This window comes from Drosophila subobscura, chromosome U, assembly GCF_008121235.1.
Source record: "Drosophila subobscura isolate 14011-0131.10 chromosome U, UCBerk_Dsub_1.0, whole genome shotgun sequence".
Taxonomy (NCBI): Eukaryota; Metazoa; Arthropoda; class Insecta; order Diptera; family Drosophilidae; genus Drosophila; species Drosophila subobscura.
In genome coordinates, this window is record NC_048534.1 from 16,110,329 (window position 1) to 16,129,995 (window position 19,667).

Genomic DNA, 19,667 nt, shown 5'->3' on the forward strand with positions numbered 1-19,667 from the left:
GCTCATAGTCACATTCGAATGGATGGCATGGCCCGTAGAGGTACATAGACCAAACCCTGACGTTGGGGCAATTTTCTGTTGGCCTGTGATGTGAGCAAACAAAATGACTACTCAAAATTGAGCAAAATGTTCGAGCGATTGCAGTGAGTGTGGTAGGTGGGCAGAGTGTGGGGAGGGACGTTCGTTCTCCATGTGTTTGCATTAGAAATTTTTGTTCAAACAAACAATGTTTTCTGTTGCAAAGTATAAACGCGAGAGAGTGGGAGTGAGAGTGAGAGAGAGCGCGACTTTGTGGGCGTGTAGCATTGAGTTTTTGCCTTTGGCCCCCAGAGCTTATATTCGCCAATCTGATGTGACACCACCTGTCGGGCAAACCCTGAACTAGTCGTATATTTGGATTCAATTGCCCTTTTTATTACCCATTTGAGTTGAAGGGAGGGGGAATGCCATGCCCCCGTGGGGACTGTGCTCAAAATTACCCTCCCTCCATTTAATAGAGACGGAGCTAGATAGAGTGAGAGGACAAGAGTTTGTTCTGTTCAATTTACAGATTTCATTCTAATAACCGTTAGTTTGTGGCTTTAAACTGCTGCAATTTGTCAGGTTTTTGTATGTGAGAATTTCTTTGCCAGCCCACGAACACATACACCCCTGGGTATCTCCCATACAGCGCATACACACACACACCAACGACCAGTCGTCACATGGCAATCCGTTAAAAACCCCTGCCACTGTGTCACTACTGGCATCCCGCTCTAGCACACGGCATGAGCGCACCAGCATTTGCGCTCTCCATCGACGCTTGAATTTGCTTCGATTGCCGCCTGCTGTACTTTCTGGGCGCCTGGTGAAAAAGAGGGAATTCACTTTTGGCGGGGTCTTGTTTTTCCTGGTTTGTCCAATCGGCCTTTTGTGGGCGCTGCTGTCTGAAATTGCCGCTCCGCCCGTCCAACAAAACACACACACGTTGTCGCACCCTCGCCCTCCGCCAGTCCCAGTCCAGGCAATGATGGCATATTCTTGATAAGCTGATAACAAGGCGTCGACGGGCGTCGGTTTGCCTCCCCTGGTCGTGTCCGTCTGACTGGCTGGATTCTCTCTCTTGAAAATACATATACCATAACGTTCTGTGTGACTGTCTGCTGCTGCTGTCTCTTTTCCATTTTTAGGGGAGTAGTTAGTAATTTGCGTTAAATGTGCAGCCCAGCAAATTAATTTGCACGGTAGGCGTGGTTGTAGGCCTCCGCCCACATACCCGTACATAGCAAAAAGGCCGACACGGACACGTGCCGTCGATACCGAATCGGAACAAAAGTTCTCCAATTCCCACCGGCTTTTTAAACCGTCTGGGCATGAAATTCGACAACGGCGACAAAGCGCCACAGAAACGAAACGAATCGCTGCTCCAAAGCTGGGGAAAGAAATTACCCCACCACACGCGCGCCAGCATGTGCGGACGTGTCCGCGCCCCGTGGTGGTGGCGGACTTTTTCAGACACGTTCGGTTTTCGGTTCGGTTTCCACCAGGCGAACAGAAATAACAGCAGGTGAAAACCTGGCCATACAAACCCGCTGGCATCGGCAGAAACATCACTCGGAACGAGTACTATGGGGCCAGGCGGAAAAATATGTTGGTAAAATTTCTTGCAGCTAAAGCGGAACCCATCCTTTATCAAATAGAGTGTAAAGTGTAGGAATCTAACAACTATGGGCATATTTAATCAAATTTAATATTTTGACACTTTTCCATTGCTCATGTGTGTAAGTATGTGGCTGTGGTAGCTTTTGTTTCTGTATCTAAATGTTTTTGAGCAGTGGGTGCACTTGTAAGGTCGCTCCCCGGTGTGACAACGCTTGTGCACCTGGAGATTCGAATTTCCTCTGAATGACTTTGACAGTAGTCGCATGGTCGTTCACCTTTGTGAGTACGGGTGTGTAATACATATTTAGATTTATCACTGATAGATTGTATGCAGTAAGAACACCTATGCAGTCGTTCCTCGCTGGGAGTGCAGGTGTGTTGTGGAATCGCTATTGAATTCAATAGAAGTCATCAAATAAATAATGTTTATTGTTGTCCGAAATGTTGTATGTTACATTTCTTTGGGAAGGGACTCCACCAGCAATTTCGAATGTAATCTCGAAGAGTGCCGGATCGCATGCTTTTCATCGTTCGCGTGAGAAATTATGTGGGTTTGGTAGGTTTTGTCTTTGTATCTAAATGTTTTTGGGCACTGGGTGCACTTGTACGGTCGCTCCCCAGTGTGAGAGCGCATATGCACCTGAAGACTTTGTTTAATTTTGAATAGCTTTAAGCAGTGAGGGCATTCATAGGGTGTACCACGAATGTGAGGAGTGGTGCCTCCATCAAATTTAGATGTAGCTTTATGCGTACGGTTGTGTGCTTGAAGATCCGCCCTTCCTTTAAATGACTTCGAGCAGAGAGAACATTGCAAGGGTCGTGCAGCTGAGTGTTCCCGGGCATGAATTTTGAGGCAGTACAATATAGAAAATGCCTTCGGGCAATCGGTGCATTTGAAGGGTCGGTCGGCAGTGTCCGCACCCAAATGAGTGCGAATGTGAAGGGTGTGTTGGTTTTTATGTTGAAAGGATTTTGGGCACTTTGGGCATTTGTAGGGTTGTTCCAGATGATTCCTGTTATCCGTATCATTTACTGGTTTCATTGGAACGGTTTCAAAACGGTTCAATTGCTCACTGTCACTTTCTGACGGATCCCAGTCTTCGTCATTCGTTTTATCACCCATATCTTCTTCACTTTCCTCATCCATCCCTGTGAGATGGAATCGATAGCTCCGTTCGCAGGCTTTCTTGAGGTTGAATGCACCCACTGCATCGTCAAGACAGGGTAGACAGATGTTTTCTGGTAGTGAATCTCCTCGCTCTACCACATACCCTGTGCACTCCGATATCATGTCAGCGATGCAAGAGTCCCTCTTTTGGTCAAAAATGTTCGTGAATGCTCTGGACGTTCCCATGCAAACTCTGCATATCTTCTCCATTTTCCTGAAATTAAATCATGTACAGGATTCACTAAAGCTGGATGGAATTGAACCCACATGCAGCAAAGTTTTGTAATGATTTCCGTGGCGTTGTTTTTTGTTATGAAAATTGAATAAATGAAAAGTGCTGTTAGGCGCAGAAAACATTCAATCGAATGTAAATATTGTTGTGCTATCGAATGTAATAAAATGGGTATTTAGTATTTTAATTTGAGTTCCAAACTCATTAAATTGTAATAATACTTTCTAGCAATACATGCAAATTTTGAAATCTTTATTTATTATTTAATCAACTAAAACTAATGTAAACAATACTATAAAATAATTCTTTGGCAGTTTGATTTTTTAGAGCGCTCCAACGATATATCGGTGGGGCACAAACATCCACTTATCGATGGTCTTGGAGCCCATATCGGCGCTTTTGTGCGGTCAACAGGTGAAAGCGACTCATCGGGCGATAAGTTTTGACGACTTTGATTAACTAATCATTAACGAAGTGGTGGGGTGAGGTGAAAGTTCACGTTGAAAATGTCCGCAAAAGTAGCCAAGTCAAGCAAGCCCGCCTCCAAAGAGCCGTCGGCGCTGGCCAAAATATACCTGATAGCGTACAATGCCGTGCAGGTGGGCGGCTGGAGCTACATCCTGTATCAGTTGGTCAACTACTATCTGCTGCAGGGCCCCGAGTTCCGAGCCCAGATAACGCTCTGGGACTACACACGAGTGGCTGTCATCATCTTCCAGAATGCAGCCTTTGTGGAAATCCTCAACGCAGCCTTTGGCCTGGTGAAATCTAATCCGGTGGTCACCGGGTTCCAAGTCTTCAGCCGCATGATGGTCGTCGTTGGAGTTGTCATGGCCACGCCCACGGGCAAGGTATCGCCAGGTCTGCCCATTGCCCTCTTTGCCTGGGCCATCACAGAGATCATCCGCTATGGCTACTATGCGCTGAACATTGTCAAAGTGGTGCCACACTTTGTGGTCTTTCTGCGCTACACCACCTTCATTGCCCTGTACCCGATTGGCGTCACCGGTGAGCTCCTGTGCTTCTGGTACGCTCAGAGCTATGCCCGGGAGCACAGTGTGTGGAGCACTGTGATGCCCAATAAATTGAATGCCACCTTCTCCTACTTTGCCTTCCTGTGGATTGTGATGCTCGGCTACATTCCCATTTTCCCCCAGCTGTATCTGCATATGTTTGCCCAGCGCCGCAAGATCCTTGGCGGAGGCAGCAGCGCCGCCAGTGCCGAGAAGAAGAAAGCGCATTGAACCTTGCCCACCAGCAGCACCAGCACGAAACGAATTCCGGATTCAATTTGCATAACGCTCGCCATCGCACTTTGGAGTCGGTCGTCGCCCGATTGTTTTGGGGTCGCTCTCTTACCTCACCTCTTGCACAAACACATTCGATTTTTGACGCATAAGCTTTAGCTATTAAGTGGTTTTTGTGTGTACAAATAAACTAGATACTTTTTTCCCCAAAGGCGCTGCAACTAATTTATTTTTTGTGGTTTTATAATTATTGTATTGGGTATTGTAACAGTAACGGCTAAAATATTGGATATCGTTTTCGCTCCAGCTTAGTGCTGGGACCATTGTATGGTCTTCAGATCTATGCCCTCTTGGACCATTTCCCAGAGCGGCGACATCTCGCGCAGCCTCTCCACATGCTTGATGCACTTGTCCGCTGTGTAGTCGACCTCTTCGACGGTCGTGAAGCGGCCAATGCCAAACCGAATGGAGCTGTGGGCCAAATCCTCATCGGTGCCAATGGCACGCAGCACATACGATGGCTCCAGGGAGGCCGATGTGCAAGCAGAGCCACTGCTCAATGCCACATCTTTCAGGGCCATCAGCAGAGACTCTCCCTCAACGTAGGCAAACGATAAATTCAAGCAGCCATTGTATGTGGCCACCGGATCCCCGTTGCGGATGACATGGCTTAGGGTACTGGAAATTCGTTCCACCAAACGGTTGGATAGAAAGTCTATCCATTTCTTGTCATATTCCATCTCCTGCTGTGACAACTCGGCAGCTGCTCCCAGGCCCACGGCCAAGGGTGCTGGCACAGTGCCGCTCCTAAGGCCACGCTCCTGTCCGCCGCCACTCTGAATGGGCTCCAAACGCACTCGCGGCCTGCGACGCACGTACAGGGCACCCACACCCTTGGGACCGTATATCTTGTGGCCCGATATGGACATCAGGTCAATGTTCATGGCATTCACGTCCAGCGGAATCTTGCCCACTGCCTGGGCCGCATCTGTGTGGAAAAATATTTTGCGGGACTTGCAGAGCCTGCCAATTTCCTCGACGGGTTGCCTCACGCCAATCTCATTGTTCACAGTCATAATCGACACCAGGGATGTCTCTGGCGTGAAGGCCTCCTCCAGCTGCTTCAGATCGATGATGCCATTGGTCTGCACCGGCAGGTAGGTGACTGTGAAGCCCTCGTTTTCGAGTGCGCGACAGGAGTCCAGGACGCACTTGTGCTCCGTCTGTGTGGTGATGACATGCTTCTTCTTGGTGCCATAGAACCGCGCCACACCCTTGACGGCAATGTTATTGGACTCTGTGGCACCTGATGTGAATATAATCTCCTTTGCCTCGGCACCAATCAGGTTGGCAATTTGCTCGCGTGCCTTCTCCACAGCTGTCTCCGATTCCCAGCCATAGGCGTGCGTGCGAGAGTGGGGATTGCCATAGTAGTTGGTCAGATAGGGCAACATGGCATCCAGCACACGTGGGTCCATCGGTGTTGTGGCCTGCGCATCCAGATACAAGGGCCGACCCTTTGTCTGCTCGTTTTTGATGTTGAAACGCACCTGGCGCTCGCGGAACTCTGCAAATGGTTTACCGGTTTACAGCATGCATAACTACTAATGATCTTCCTACAGAATTATTTACCTTTGGATGTTGCAGCGAATTTTACTGCTGGTTGTGCGGCCGCAGCCGTTGTGGCTTCATGCCGCACAACACACGCGGCTACATTTGTGGCTCTGGTGCGCAGAACGTGCGCTTGCACGTGTCCCAGCACTTTCTGCATAATGTAATTTGTACTCTAAAATTCGTTTGTATTCGTAATAATTAAGTTATAATTAAATAATTTCACAAGATTTATTTTCTCTTATCAGCTGATGGTAATCGACAGTGCTATCGATAACAATCAACGTAACGTAGTCTATTGCAACGCAAAGCGTCGAGTAACGTAACGTTAGTTCGTACGGAATCGATACTTGAGCGTTGAAATTATCTATATAATGTAATAAAAGGTAATTTTATTCACTACCTATATAATTTTTCCACTTTATTGCAGTATGGAAACCCGATTCTTTGTAAATTTAAATGCATCGATAGTTGCTGTTGTGCAATCGATTGTATTGCAAAACAGCTGTTATGGCGCCGCACAAATATTGTTCATTTTGCAAACAGTTCTGTAACTTTGTAAACTAAGTCAAAACAATGGATAGAGGGGAATACAAAAAAGAACACTCTCCACACAGAAGAAAACGTTCTTCACATAAAAAGGAACACTCTTCTTCAAAGAGAAGGAACCGCTCGCGTTCGCATGAAAGGGAGCGCTCATCTCACCGCAAGGAAACTTCGTCACACAAAAAAAAGCACTCCTCTCGCCACAAAGATCGTTCTCGCTCTCGTGATCGATCTACGCATAAAAGGAAACGCTCGTCACATGGAACTGAACGATGGCCAGAACGAAAGGAAGGCGCGACATCCAGACGGGATCGCTCACCGCATGGAAAAAAAGTGTACTCCCCACACAGAAGGGAAGAGTCCTCCCTCTCCTCTACACAAAGAAGGGAACGCTCTCCAAACAGAGGGAAAAGCTCTCCAACTAGAAGGGAACGCTCTCCAAATAGAAGGGAACGCTCTCCAAACAGAAGGGAACGATCTCCTCGCAGAAAGGAACGCTCTCCACACAGAGGAAAATACTTCCCACACAAGGAGCGCCTTGAAACCGGCGTCCCAACCTACAAAAAATTGCTGCAGATGCCCGTAAATCTGCGAAAGAAAGCAATCCGAGAAGCACGCAATCGAAACGAGAAGATTCTGAGCAATCGCAAGAGAAAGAAGAGAAAAAGCAAAGCATGGATCACCGCTCGACGCCAGTGCAACGCCGCCGAACGCGCCGAGCACAATGACCTTGTGGACAGCACAGAGCAGGAACTGCGTCAGATCTTGGACGATTTCGGGGAACTATCGGACATCCCCTACGACAGTACGGCCACGGAGCTGCTGGGCGAGGTAAGAATGCCCCCGATTTCGCACAGTTGAGGCAACCAATTAGCACACCAATGCATTAGGTTGGTTCTACCTTCATTGATGTCGTCACTCTCAGTGACTGACCTACTCCAGAGATGCTAATTGATTGGCTTTATTGTGAGCAACGGCCACCGTTATGCGCAGCCAGCGTGCTCTCATATTGAATATTTGTTTCATAATTTCAGATTGCCATCGCGGAGGGAAACGCCACAACGATCTACGTGGAACGGGACGGACTCAGCACCCTGACAATCGTGGTTAGTAGCAGGGAAAACGCAGCTGTTTGCACTCACTTTAGGCGGCCTTTCAATTATCTATTGCCTTGATTCAATTAACTAATCGATCAACATTTGACGAGTGAAATGTTGGCGCCGCATTGACAGTCCAGAACAGCCTCAATAGTTTTATTTGTTTAGAAAGTGGGACAGTGCCAGTGTGTTACACTCCTCGTGCTGACTGCAAGTCCTCCCACACCTTGACCAGATCACTGGTAATGCTTCTGCACAGCTGCAGGGCCTGAGTAGCAGACATTACAGCATTGCAGGCCATATAGTTATAGTTTCTGGGCCTGATAACCACGGACCAGCGGGCCCATACGACACCACTCAGCGCCAGGGCAAGAGTCTGATTTTTTGATATTATTTGCGGCTGTCGGTTAAGCACATCGCACAGTCCAGCCAACGCTACACTCTGTGGGAGAACAAAAGAAGTAAATTAGGGAGTAAAAAACCTTAAAAGATCCATACCCACTTGACGGCAGGACACCAGAAGAAGACTGTCTGCGGACCTTAACAGATATATTGAAAATGGGGAAAAATGGGGAACTGTTAGCATACCCGTGAGTGAGGTCCAGAAGGGTCTCAGCAGGGCAGGCACTCGCTTGTCTACATTCCTGACAACGATGCTATATAGCAGGGAGAAGAATTTCATATCCTATTCTATTTTTCGACATGGAATTTCGAGTGTTTAGGCAAGGAATGTTTGAGTTTGATGCAACTCCAAACAAATCTCTCCCACTCTATCTCTGTTTCTTGAGGCCTTCTCTCTCTAAAGTTTTCTTTCTCTGCAGCTCCATCAACCCGTACCGACCATCGCGCAGCTCAAGAAGGCAATTGCTGTGATCTCCCGCGCCGAGCACAAGCGAAGACAGCGCGAGCGGCACGAAGAGAGTCTCAGGCGTCGTGGATTGGCCGAAGACGGCGGACACGAAGATCGGCAGCAGCGGCAGAGGCAGCAACAAGTTGCGGTTGGAGCCATGCCGAGCTCCACCGGCGAGTTAGTTTATTCCGCTGTGCGCAACGGGCACGATCATCGCGCGTTCGTTTCTTGGCGCTTTCTATGGCGCTGCTTTGGCCTCTTCAACGTGGAAACGAATCAGCCGATCGACGACCGCTCCAACGGACGGGCCACCCTCAAAGAGCTGGGCATTGAGAACGCTGCCACCCTCAAGTTTGTCCATCGCGTCAAGTACTTTGGTTGCCAGAGGCAGAGATAGCGAGCATCCACAGACAGCCAATGACAGTAGTAATCTCTTGTAACATAAACAATCTGATTGGAAAGTCAGCAGTCGTAAGGAGGCCACCTGCACTGCATTATGCATCGACTGGTTTCGCTTTGGTTTTGCATTTCACTCGTCTTCACTCTCGCCCGCTGCACACCGTTCGAGGATGGCAACAACAACAATGTCAAGATCACCAAACGCAGCCTGGAGCTGACACAGACCATAAATATCCAGCGGCAGGAGTACATGCAGCGGCAATGCGAGCTACTCGGCGAGCACACCCAAACCCAGGAGGATCTCACGGAGCTGCAAATGGATCATATGATTGTGGACAAGCAGCACAAGCTCCTCTACTGCTATGTGCCAAAGGTATGTACTCTGTATACATACATATGTCAACCGCTGGCTTCCTGCTGGCTCAGCAAAACGATCGAAAGACGAACCCGGGGGGGCCATGAATGATGTATTTCTTTTTGCGGTTGCCATGTGCTGTCCCAAAAAAGGCGTCGGCATTAGTCAAAAATCGGCATACACATATATCGCGTTCTCTTTTCCTGCCCTGCTTTGTTTATAAAAAAACAAAACTTGTTTCCTCTTCGCTGCTGCTGGCTGCCTCACGTGTTCTCGTTTTGGTTTGAAACTCAGCGACTCCAGAGCATGTGTTGAGATTTTTGTTTTGTTGATCTTGCAGCTTGTGGCAGTGACAAGTCAAGAAGATCCATTCAATCAGTGTGTGTCTGTTTGCTCAGACCATAATTTGAAGCTATAGTTGAGTGATGTTGTTCTCCAAATGGATTGGGGTGCACCTTAAAGCAGCTTTGAGTGCTCTTGAAAATTAGACTTGTTTCCATGGAGCACTTGTTAGGCACTTTTTGATTACGGCAAAGGGTTAAGCACTCATAATAGCATTCATCATTCTCTTTAAGAGTTTATTTTTGAATGAAAAACGCAATTTAAGGATTATTTCTTTTGCCAATTTATCTGCTTAAGGGAGTTGTTTGAATTATTAAATATAATAATTGAAATTAATCCACCATTAAGCAGCTTTGAGTCGCCTTTTGTACCATTTAGTTCAATGCAGAAAAGTACTATTAAATGGTACTTTTTGAGCAAGTGGAATTTCTTTTTAAACACGTTCATATCAGCATTTTTATATACATACTCGTATATGCAGATTGTATACTCCTTTAATACTAAAGAATCTGAAATGTATCCACGCTTCAGCGTGCTCTAGAGGCTTACGAGTGCATGCCTTATCGAAAGGGGTTTGCGAACTCATATCACCATTATTCCACATTCATCCATAACTATTTATATGTACAAATATTCGCATATATGTAGTATATATATTCCTTTAATAAAATGCTGATTAAACTGGAATGAAATGCTCTATTACGAGTGTGTTCTCGAACAACATGCGACCCTCAGTTGCTCCGCTAAATGGCCTGTAATTATAGTTAATAATCTACAACTTTTGTAATCTGTGATCTGAGCCTCAATGCAATTGCCAGCCAAATTGGCATTCAATTGCAAAAACCACTCGCACTGTAATAATCTGTTTAGATAGGGAGTCAAAAGTCAATGTCTTAATGGGTCTGGCCAACCGCTGGCTCAGTGCCACTGTCCTCATTCCGTCGTTGATAAGGCCTCAGCTTAGAGATTAATTTGCAAATATTTGCAAATATATTTGGATTAGCTGTGGAATGGTCCCCATGAGGCCATAATTCTGTGACGTCTTTTCCCCCACAGATAATCCAATCTATTAATATTTATAATAAAAATTAATTAACTTAAACTCTGTGCACCTTTGATTGCCTTTAACTAATTGGATTAGGAAATTACCTATAGAGGAAATTAACTAAAGGAAATGGCCTTTACAATACCACCACCTGCTTATCAGGCCAGTAAGTTATTGGAAAACATTAAAACCAAAACCATAAGATTAGATTGTCGGAGGTGTCCACACGCTGCCGGTTGCTTTGGAAACAGTGAGATGTGTGGTGTGATGGTGTGAGGTTCTTGACATATGTATAAATAGATTTGTGTTTCATGTTGCCGTTGAACCTTTGAACCTCTTCCAAGTTCTGCAAACAAACTCATTTCGGCAATTGAGTAATGGCCAATGAATGATGCCGCATAACGAGAGCGGGAATTCTACGCGACTTATCAATGCGATACAAACCCTGATTGTGGACTCTGCTTTTACCACTATCAGCTTATTGGGGTAGTGGAGGAAATGTCATCTCGAATGCACACTTCAAAATGTTGTCTAAATTCGATTTATGTTATTTGTTCTACAAGATATAATTTAGGTGTGTGAGAGATAAAGAATCAAAAATATTTAGTAATATTTATAGTAATTTTTCCTGTAAAATATTGGAGTATTTAAAATAAATTATTTTCTACTGATAGTTCACAGATGGCATTATCCGATCATTATCCGATCTCACAGAATAATAATCATTGTTGAATAATGGCATTTAGTTAGTGATTGAAGAATGTGGTGGAGTAGGCGTCGTGTCATCGAACATGCCACCTGAATGCCGAGACACACGTTTCCCTTATCAAGGTATTGCCTCCACTCCATGTCTATCATCTGGCAGGGGCGTACAACAGGAGGGGGAACTCTTAAATCATATAATTACAAGCTACTCGACTCCTCTTTCTCACAATTTTTGCCACACGCGCGCGCTGGTCAAGCATTTTCCCAGCTCGTTCTTCCATGAAGTCGTAAATTGTTTATGTTTACCCTTGGCCAATAAACCCTCTCCACATGCATATACTCAAACACCCCCCAATGCTCCGCCTCCCCTGTTGCTGTTATTGCTGTGGCTGGAGTGGAGGCTCGACCGGAGAGGCGTCTACTCAGTACGAGTTTGCGTCCATCGCGTGTTACTTTAATGGCTATAAAGAAATTGCGTTCAGTTCGCATAGTTGTGTTTATGATTGCTTACGTATTGAGAGTATTTTTCAGCATTACTCCGAACTTTGGCCCCTTGAATCCACCAGAGGTTGAGTGCGCACATGACAGTGGAACGAGTTTGATTGCAAACATGACAAAAAATGCCAACATTTTACTGCTTACGTGCTGAAGAAACACTCACTCTGTGAGCGTTGTGGAAAGAAAGGCCTTAGAAAGGCACGAAAGGAATGGCGGATGGGTAACATTCAAATGTTGCTTTCTAGAGAGTTCGAGGCAGATCCTCCGGGTGATGGGAGCAAATGGTGTTGAATGTTTAAACTTTTAGCTACTCGTATTCTGGCAACTACTGAGTAAACATTCTTTCATTCGACACTTCTGACGTATTCCCTTTGCACTGACAGTAATTCCAGTACAAAACTTGGACTTGGACCATTCGCGGGGGTCACTGAAACAGGCACACTGAAGCAATGCTGATTGAAAAAGTATCTGATGTGTTTGGTTAAAAGCTGTCAAGACTTTCATCAGACAGCTTGGCACATGCCAGTTTTCCCACCGATCTGAGCTCTTTGAGCCCCCAGCCGGCATTTTATTTTGGATAGTAGTTCCACTGTCTTGTTTGCTTTTGTAATGTAAAATGGTTTTGCGGTGTTTAATTGCTGTCGGCATTATCTGTCCGCCCAGCCAAAATGTTTATATACAATTGTTTTTTTCGAGCTATACGCGAGTACTCGCTTACCTCTAGTTATGGATGTATTTGTTGTGTGTGTTCATGTGCTGCTTAAGGCTGTGCATAGTTTTCGTTAGTTGACTTCAACAACTTGACTTATTGCCCAATGTGTGGCTATCCCCCAGCAGATCTCTTTCCATCTTTGCGAAAATTATAATTTATTGCAGTTGGCAATTAAAATGAAAGTACTTGACTGCCCAGAGGTCGCCAGAGAGATTTCATTTGACGATTAACATTCGCAGAATTGCAACAGAATGACAAACAAAAAAGCACAGACAGAAAGTTAAGTGTTCACTTTTCTGAATTTCGATGCTAAGAATATGATATCTTTTTTACCAGTCCACTCGCTCATATTTCAAGCCAGCAACAGTTCGAGTATTCCTTGCCGAAAATCGCTGACGGGACTATTTATTTGGGAGTTCTGTTGAATTTGGCTGGCGACTGTTCATACATTTAGATATTGATGTTATGACTAAGGTGAACAGACAGCAAGGTGTCGGATTTACTGTTCAAAGTTCATTTTGTTTATGGGAAATGGGAGTTGCTTAAAAAAAAACAAAAGTATCTAAGGTAAAGCTACTTAACTTTGATTAAAGATACATTTTGTGATCTAATTGAGTTATTGAATTTGAGAACAATCCATAATTAATATCAGAAAACAACCCTTATCACGGTCGAGCAATTTCAATTTTTTATCAAGCGAAGTCCATCGAAAATTGGCACTACTTCAAACACTTTATATAAGAATTACAATCAAAGATATCAATTTTTGCTCAACAATAGAGCTTTATGCCATAAAAGGATGTACTTGCAATCGCATTAAAATCCACGACTTTAGTTAATTACCAATAGATCCCACGCAAAATAAATAAACTAAATATTTTGAACCTTAAATGAATTAGACAAATTACTCAACAAAGTGACTCAAAGCCAATTGAACAACAAATATTTACCCAAAATCAAAGATAATGATGACAATGATAATGTTTGCCCTTTCGTTGGTCTTCTTTTTCCAAAATTCACCCAATGAGTGTGCAAAATGATTTCTAGATTACTTCGACCTTTATCTATCACTCATGGGTGTGGGTACTCCCCGCGAAGGAATGGCAGATATGCTGAAGGCTTATCAAAGTTTTCCTTTGAATTATGTGAGCTTGTGAAATGTATGAGAAGTCCATGATTCATTCCCATGAAATATTTCATTAGAAATATAAAGATCACCCCACGGCCTTGTGGGGGAGTATCTCATAAGGAAAATGTAAACGAAGAATTGTATTTTTCTTGTGGCCCCAATCGGATTTATATTTGTTGTTTATTTGGTTTAAATTTCGGAATACCTCTTGAGACTAAACAAATTCTAATGCCACTTTCCTCCATGCCATTTTCCAGGTTGCCTGCACGAACTGGAAGCGAGTGCTAATGCTGCTTACGGGGAAGTGGCACAATGGCACCGATCCCCTGCAGATACCCGGCTCTCTGGCCCATTCGGTGGGCATGTTCACCAAGTTCTACGACCTGAGTGATCAGGAGAAACAGCAGGTGCTCAGCGAAGATTATACGCGCTTCATCCTGGTGCGGCATCCGTTCGAGCGTCTGCTTTCCGCCTATCGCAACAAACTGGAGGGTGATTCCCCAAGTGCCCGATACTTTCAGTCGCGTGTGGGCCGGCAGATTGTGCGAGAACTACGCCCGGAGGCCAGCAATAAGTCACTGGAACATGGAGACGACGTAACGTTTGGTGAATTCGTAGAATATCTGCTTACTCCAGAGCTCAGCAGGAGCAATCAGTCGGCGTACAATGAGCACTGGGAGGTGATAGCCAAGCTGTGCAATCCCTGCATAATGAAATACAATGTTGTGGGTGCGTATAGGGTTCCCGCATCATCATTTGAAATCCGTTTCTAATTTAGTTTCTTTTCTTCTAGGCAAGTACGACACCTTGCTGGATGATTCCGCATTGGCTTTGTATCTGGCCGGTGCCACAAATCTGACATTCCCCACCGGCCACAAGCCATCCAGCACGAGAGCCAATCTCCGGAAATACTTTGATCCCCTGCCCATAGGTGCCATACGACAGCTGTATGAGATCTATGAAGAGGACTTTCGCTTCTTCGACTACGGCATGGACGATGTTCTGGGCTTCGAATTTGGCTGAATGAATGAATTTGTAATGTGAATGCTCTCTCTGCTATTTCCGAGTCACTACCATAACGCTTTCCACTGGAAAAGATTGTGATTTTATCATAGGATTCGTATTAGCAAATATTGGTTTAGTTAATGTTTAGTGAAGCGCCATGCGAATATTATTTTACATTCACCTCTCTCCACACAAATATCCCCCAAAATTCATCGATTATTATTTGTAGTTGTTGTGTTTGGTTTGTTTAAGAGATTATTGTAGCAATCAAAGTGTTAACTTGTTAGGGAAATAATATTTTAATCACAAGTTTATATATTGTAAAATCTAAAGTATTTTATTTGATTTTAATTGTACGCCAAATGTAGTATAATCCTATTAAATGTATTCGGTTATGTTTAAAAATCAATCGAAATGAGTGTTTAAATTACAATAAGAAGAAACTATCAGAGCAATAAGATTCCATGAACTCCATGGATTTCGTAGAGCTTCTCACTATCTGTTTAAAATTGTAATCACTGGTATCTTTGAAGCTGAACTGTGTTTATTACGATGTAAATATGGCAATCCCTTGGCATTACCCTGGGGTAGGTAATTTATTATATTATTTTACTTGTGGACCCCAGACATGCTTAAAGCTTAATTTTGCCTGCAAGAACTGTCATGTTAGCCATTTATTTCTGGGGGAAAAACGACCCTTAAATTATAATAATTATTATACTTCGTAGCGTAACTGCTGCTGTCAAATATGATTGTTATTACAATTGTTCAATCCTCATGTATTGGACAGTTCTGTAAATATTTGAATCCATTACTTTTGAGAATGAGCAAAGAGAAATTTTCTTTTGAGTAAATATAAGTGTTTCCCTTACTTATTATATTGCTTTCTTGGACTTCCTAGCTGTATTTATTGTGTCCCAATTCTACAGCGTGCTTTATGAATAACAGATTCGAGTTTAAATGTCAGTTCTACTAAAACATATATATGTACATATGTCAGTAAAACATATAAGCTTATTAAACGATTCTTTATTGATTTTAATTGTCGAAAAGGAAGAATGAATAGAAAGTGTATAAAGAAACAGAGTCATCCCATAGTTGAGTCAATCCACCGCATCAGCGCTTTATGTAAATTTAGCTTAAAGCCCATAAATAGTTAGTACGTAAGTCTAAAAATTCCCTCGAATTGAATCACGTAATCTAATGCAAATGACGATCACATTTGAATGAGTTTGCACGATTTCCACATTGACATCACCTGAACCCCGGCCACACTTATCAGTTGTAAATTTCCTGATAACACAAGTACATTTTACCGTTATCATTCTCTACCCGTGCATTGATCGTGGAAAATCGCAAATGCTTTTGCCCCTTGATTGCGCACAAGCTTTCATGTTTTCATCAGCGTAAAATAAAAGCTCAATCAACCCAATGGATGGCGTCGGAAGTTGTTTATCGCCTTGGAGGGGCGACCCCATGATCAGCCACCGTCTGATGAATTTAAATACGCAATATTGTCAATAAGAGAGACGTGGACGGCGCCCAAACGCATTCGTGGTATTATTTTGTGTGTATTTTTATCCGGGCGGCATATAAACACGAAAGAAAGGTAGCTGTAAAGCCGAAGCTTTTGATACCCTGTGTGTGCGGATGATTTTGTTATTTTATTTGGCCACAAGTGGCCAAAGCCATAAAGAAAGTTTTAAAGCTAAGTTTTTCCCAGGAACATATGTGGAGAAAATGCAGAGTAGATTGGAGCAATGAGAAACATATGAAAAGGCCATTTCTCAACTGTGGGAAGATCGACTGGTCTTGTCTTTGTCGCAAACATCGCATTACCCTCTGCAGAGGGTACAACAATAACGATATCACATGAGCGACCAGCCCTCTTACCCGCCCCCGACAAAAGAGCACCAGCAGTTCAAGGTCGGCCCCATACAGTAATTTTCGTTTTCGGCTTTGATTTGGTTTTTTTGGTTATTCAATGACTGCTTCTTTTATTCGCTACGTCCGTTTTTTCGATTTTTTTGTTTTTGTTGGGTTTTGCATCAATCACAAACTTGAAGTTAGACATTGACAAGACATTCGAAATTATGAATTATTGGTTTTTGTATAGGGGATAGGAAGTTTGCTAACATTTTATAGGGTGTGCGGTGTGTTGGGAGTTGCGTTCATTTGCTTTGGCAAAAGAATATGCATTATAAGTGTGTAAGTGTATATTATTGAAAGCAAAAGGCATATCATATTCCTCTCTCTCCTCGTCAGTCCTTGAATTTCAACATCCGCATAAACATAAACACCGCCAACGTCACCGTCGTCTCGCAGATCTATTCATTGTAGCTATAGCGCTGCTTCACGGTCCGATACTTCTTCAAAGAATAGAGCGCCTCCACCTCTTTGGCCAGGTAGCGTCCCTGCGCCAACAGAGCCACAATCTTCTTTGGATCGCTCTCATCCTTGTTGTTCATGAATGCGTCATGGATTTGCTTGCGGAACTTTTGAGGCCCATTTTGACCGGGGTACTCACGTCCCAGATACTGCAACTGGAGAAAAAATAGAGTTTACGCAATGTTTTTTTAGGAGGTGGGGGGTGGTGCTGGTGCTGCGCTGTTTTCTCAATGGAATGCGGCGGAATGCACGTGGCCGGCATGGGCGGTTGCTGCAGCGAACTTACGTGCTTGTAGAGGCTGATAACTTTGGAGCGCAGCTGTGACATCACCAGAGCTCGGCGAGATGTGTTTGTTTGTTAAATGCAAGAAAATATTAACTTATATTTCCGTAGCTTTAGTGCAGCTTTCAAGACTAGTGTGACCAGAATCAAACAGAGATGTGACGCATTTCAATACCGATAGCAGCGATGGTTTATGAAGTGGAAAAGTTTCCACTGCCGAAGTTGACGCAACTACGCAGAATAGGCGTGCGCACTGACAGACGCAGGCTATTGAAAATTAAATAGCCCATTTGTAAGGTTTATGAAGAGGAAAGCAAGCTAAGTTTTGTAATAGTTATTAAAATTATTAAAACAGAAAAATGGTTGAAAGAGAGCTGCTGAGGCTTGTCATCTCCAATGATATAATAAGTTTGGAGTATGCAGTGAATTTCGATAAATTTAGGAACTGGTTCCGAAATTGTTCCAGTTATTCCATCATTCTTCTGGGATGTTCCTATTAATGTATTAATGTATAATCTATTAAAATTCATATTTTTTGTCACAAGTAAACAAATATTCCGCCGCACAAAATCGCAGTGTGAAACGGTGTTTCACTTCTGTCGCCATCGATAACCTCGATAGCTATCGAATGAAGTAAAGTACCCCCTTGCCAATCGATTGTTTCACATCACTATTTTTATACAAACAACCATTTACGCCAAGGAATCATTTTAGAAACTGCACATTTTGGATACTTGAGTTGGTTTCCACTCATTTCACATGTGCTCATATTCATTAAGTTTCATTTACTTGCAGAACAATGGAGGAACGGTGCAGAGTTTGCCTCGGAACGACCGGAGAATTCACAAGCATTTTTGATGAGACAAAAAAATGGGATACTCGCATTGCTGACATGATTTCAGAGTGCACAGGATTCGTGGTAGAGCGAGGGGATTCATTTCCAGAAAACATATGTCCCCCCTGCCTTGAGGATGCAGTCAGTGCATTCGATCTTAAGAAAACCTGCGAGCAGAGCCACCATCTTCATTTCTCATATATGGAGAAAGATAACGAAGAAGGCATCTGGAGTGAGGTCTGGGAAGTGACATATTTTGAACCTGTTGATATACATCAAAGTGATACCGATAAAGCAGATGATCGAGAAGGACCATACCAATGCGCCCAATGCTCAAAGAACTTTTCAGAGCTTAAACATCTCGCTGCACACATACGGGATCACACTCAGGTGTTACTAGAACACAAGTGCACCGACTGCTCAAGGGCCTTTGCTACCAGTACCAAACTTAAAGCCCACGCTCGTTCGCACATGGATCCACAACTCTTAAAATGCGATATTTGCCAAAAGTCATACTCAACACTTGGAACTCTTAAAACCCACTATCTTATACACACGGGTGAAACACGATCCTACCCATGTACTTCCCACTGCTCGAGAGCATTTGGTTCTAAAGCGCGTCTCAAAGCACACATTCTTTCTCTCTCTGGGGAACTTCCTTTTAAGTGCCCCTACTGTCCAGAGACATTTAGATCAAAACGTAAAGTGTACCAAAGACACTTAGAAACTCACACGGCCAATGAAAAGTGCGCCATTCCGGCAGTCCATTCAGAGATCATATCCGAAAGAACAATGAAAGATACGAATTATCTTATCCCAGAACCATGTCTTGAATCGAAATCAAATTATTTTACTCCAGAACAATATCTTGAATCGTATATTTGATGAATATTGATAAAATTATAATAGAGCGAAACATATGATTAAGAAAATGTTGGCCAATGTCAACATTCTGTGTTTGAGTTAAATGCTGCCCTGATAAACAGTTTTAGATGTTAGTTCCACTAAGAAGTTATAGATAGAACATAAATCAAATTACATACCGTACTTTTACGAGATTTGTACGCTCTAATATGAGCTTCTAGCCAAATGTATTTTTCAAATGTTTATTACAGAATACAGAATTACAGTAAACATATGTACATACAATTCATAAATACATTTTCAAAATTGATTGACTGATTGTTTATTTTGAAATTTGCGTTTTATTTTATTATTTAACTTATTAGCTAAAAGACTATGTAAACACATAAGAAATGGAGATTTCATGATTTAATATTGCTTATTTTGACATTTTGCTATTTTAGATGAAACCAAATTGTAATTTATATATAAAATAAGTAGCTAAGAACAATATATCAAAGGAAACATATAGAATGTACAAAATTCATAACAATAGTTGAAACCGCCTGAAATTAACATATACATAATTGTACAAAGTGTTTACAGAGGAAGAAACAATGAGACAGAAATAATAAGGCAGTCATTCTTGTCAATCAAATGTATACAATTTTAAACCTCTAGGAGCATTTTTAAAGCAAGAGGTAGGATATACTTAGGGTTCTATCAATATTCCATT

General features: G+C 43.3%; 7 protein-coding genes across 8 annotated transcripts in view; 4 read left to right on the top strand and 3 right to left on the bottom strand.

The window, feature by feature from the left end:
* Positions 1-1,690: 1,690 nt before the first annotated feature.
* On the bottom strand, positions 1,691-3,210 carry LOC117901918 (zinc finger protein 37-like). Its single transcript, XM_034812887.1, has 2 exons — positions 3,077-3,210; positions 1,691-3,023 (listed from the first exon to the last, which is right to left on the bottom strand). Coding segments are annotated over exons 1-2 (933 nt in total). The 5' UTR covers positions 3,079-3,210; the 3' UTR covers positions 1,691-2,092.
* Positions 3,211-3,433: 223 nt separating this feature from the next.
* Positions 3,434-19,667, top strand: part of LOC117900953 (very-long-chain (3R)-3-hydroxyacyl-CoA dehydratase hpo-8) — a 33,115-nt gene continuing 16,881 nt past the window's right edge. Inside the window, exons 1-2 of one of the 2 annotated variants that reach the window (XM_034811527.1) lie at positions 3,434-4,259; positions 7,972-7,986. In XM_034811527.1, the coding sequence (XP_034667418.1) occupies positions 3,548-4,259; positions 7,972-7,986 (727 nt within the window). In that variant the 5' untranslated portion in view covers positions 3,434-3,547. Of the gene's footprint in view, positions 4,496-7,971; positions 7,987-19,667 lie in introns of those variants that run through there. The other variant, XM_034811526.1, reaches the window with a different exon arrangement.
* On the bottom strand, positions 4,488-6,148 carry LOC117900948 (cysteine desulfurase, mitochondrial). The gene is made up of 2 exons (XM_034811520.1): positions 5,921-6,148; positions 4,488-5,855 (listed from the first exon to the last, which is right to left on the bottom strand). Exons 1-2 carry the CDS (start codon positions 6,057-6,059, stop codon positions 4,597-4,599), a joined length of 1,398 nt encoding a protein of 465 aa, XP_034667411.1. The 5' UTR covers positions 6,060-6,148; the 3' UTR covers positions 4,488-4,596.
* On the top strand, positions 6,425-8,819 carry LOC117900950 (protein SON). Its single transcript, XM_034811523.1, has 3 exons — positions 6,425-7,276; positions 7,480-7,551; positions 8,364-8,819. Exons 1-3 carry the CDS (start codon positions 6,476-6,478, stop codon positions 8,787-8,789), a joined length of 1,299 nt encoding a protein of 432 aa, XP_034667414.1. The 5' UTR covers positions 6,425-6,475; the 3' UTR covers positions 8,790-8,819.
* LOC117900951 (carbohydrate sulfotransferase 11) lies at positions 8,755-14,991 on the top strand. Its single transcript, XM_034811524.1, has 3 exons — positions 8,755-9,164; positions 13,835-14,306; positions 14,371-14,991. Exons 1-3 carry the CDS (start codon positions 8,889-8,891, stop codon positions 14,598-14,600), a joined length of 978 nt encoding a protein of 325 aa, XP_034667415.1. The 5' UTR covers positions 8,755-8,888; the 3' UTR covers positions 14,601-14,991.
* Positions 16,551-17,415, bottom strand: LOC117900955 (electron transfer flavoprotein regulatory factor 1). The gene is made up of 2 exons (XM_034811528.1): positions 17,257-17,415; positions 16,551-17,125 (listed from the first exon to the last, which is right to left on the bottom strand). Exons 1-2 carry the CDS (start codon positions 17,296-17,298, stop codon positions 16,910-16,912), a joined length of 258 nt encoding a protein of 85 aa, XP_034667419.1. The 5' UTR covers positions 17,299-17,415; the 3' UTR covers positions 16,551-16,909.
* LOC117900952 (zinc finger and BTB domain-containing protein 17-like) lies at positions 17,911-19,231 on the top strand. Its single transcript, XM_034811525.1, has 2 exons — positions 17,911-17,991; positions 18,049-19,231. The coding sequence occupies exon 2, from the start codon at positions 18,053-18,055 to the stop codon at positions 18,971-18,973; it is 921 nt and encodes a 306-aa protein (XP_034667416.1). The 5' UTR covers positions 17,911-17,991; positions 18,049-18,052; the 3' UTR covers positions 18,974-19,231.

Bases quoted from the DNA above. Each gene is read 5' to 3' on its own strand.
- LOC117900952 (XM_034811525.1), top strand. From the start codon at position 18,053: ATGGAGGAACGGTGCAGAGTTTGCCTCGGAACGACCGGAGAATTCACA.
- LOC117900955 (XM_034811528.1), bottom strand. From the start codon at position 17,298: ATGTCACAGCTGCGCTCCAAAGTTATCAGCCTCTACAAGCAC. The intron at 17,126-17,256 runs GTAAGTTCGCTG...TTTTTTCTCCAG, and splicing joins TTATCAGCCTCTACAAGCAC to TTGCAGTATCTGGGACGTGA.
- LOC117900950 (XM_034811523.1), top strand. From the start codon at position 6,476: ATGGATAGAGGGGAATACAAAAAAGAACACTCTCCACACAGAAGAAAA. The intron at 7,277-7,479 runs GTAAGAATGCCC...TCATAATTTCAG, and splicing joins CCACGGAGCTGCTGGGCGAG to ATTGCCATCGCGGAGGGAAA. The intron at 7,552-8,363 runs GTTAGTAGCAGG...CTTTCTCTGCAG, and splicing joins TCAGCACCCTGACAATCGTG to CTCCATCAACCCGTACCGAC.
- LOC117900951 (XM_034811524.1), top strand. From the start codon at position 8,889: ATGCATCGACTGGTTTCGCTTTGGTTTTGCATTTCACTCGTCTTCACT. The intron at 9,165-13,834 runs GTATGTACTCTG...GCCATTTTCCAG, and splicing joins TCTACTGCTATGTGCCAAAG to GTTGCCTGCACGAACTGGAA. The intron at 14,307-14,370 runs GTGCGTATAGGG...CTTTTCTTCTAG, and splicing joins AATGAAATACAATGTTGTGG to GCAAGTACGACACCTTGCTG.
- LOC117900948 (XM_034811520.1), bottom strand. From the start codon at position 6,059: ATGCAGAAAGTGCTGGGACACGTGCAAGCGCACGTTCTGCGCACCAGA. The intron at 5,856-5,920 runs GTAAATAATTCT...AACCATTTGCAG, and splicing joins ATTCGCTGCAACATCCAAAG to AGTTCCGCGAGCGCCAGGTG.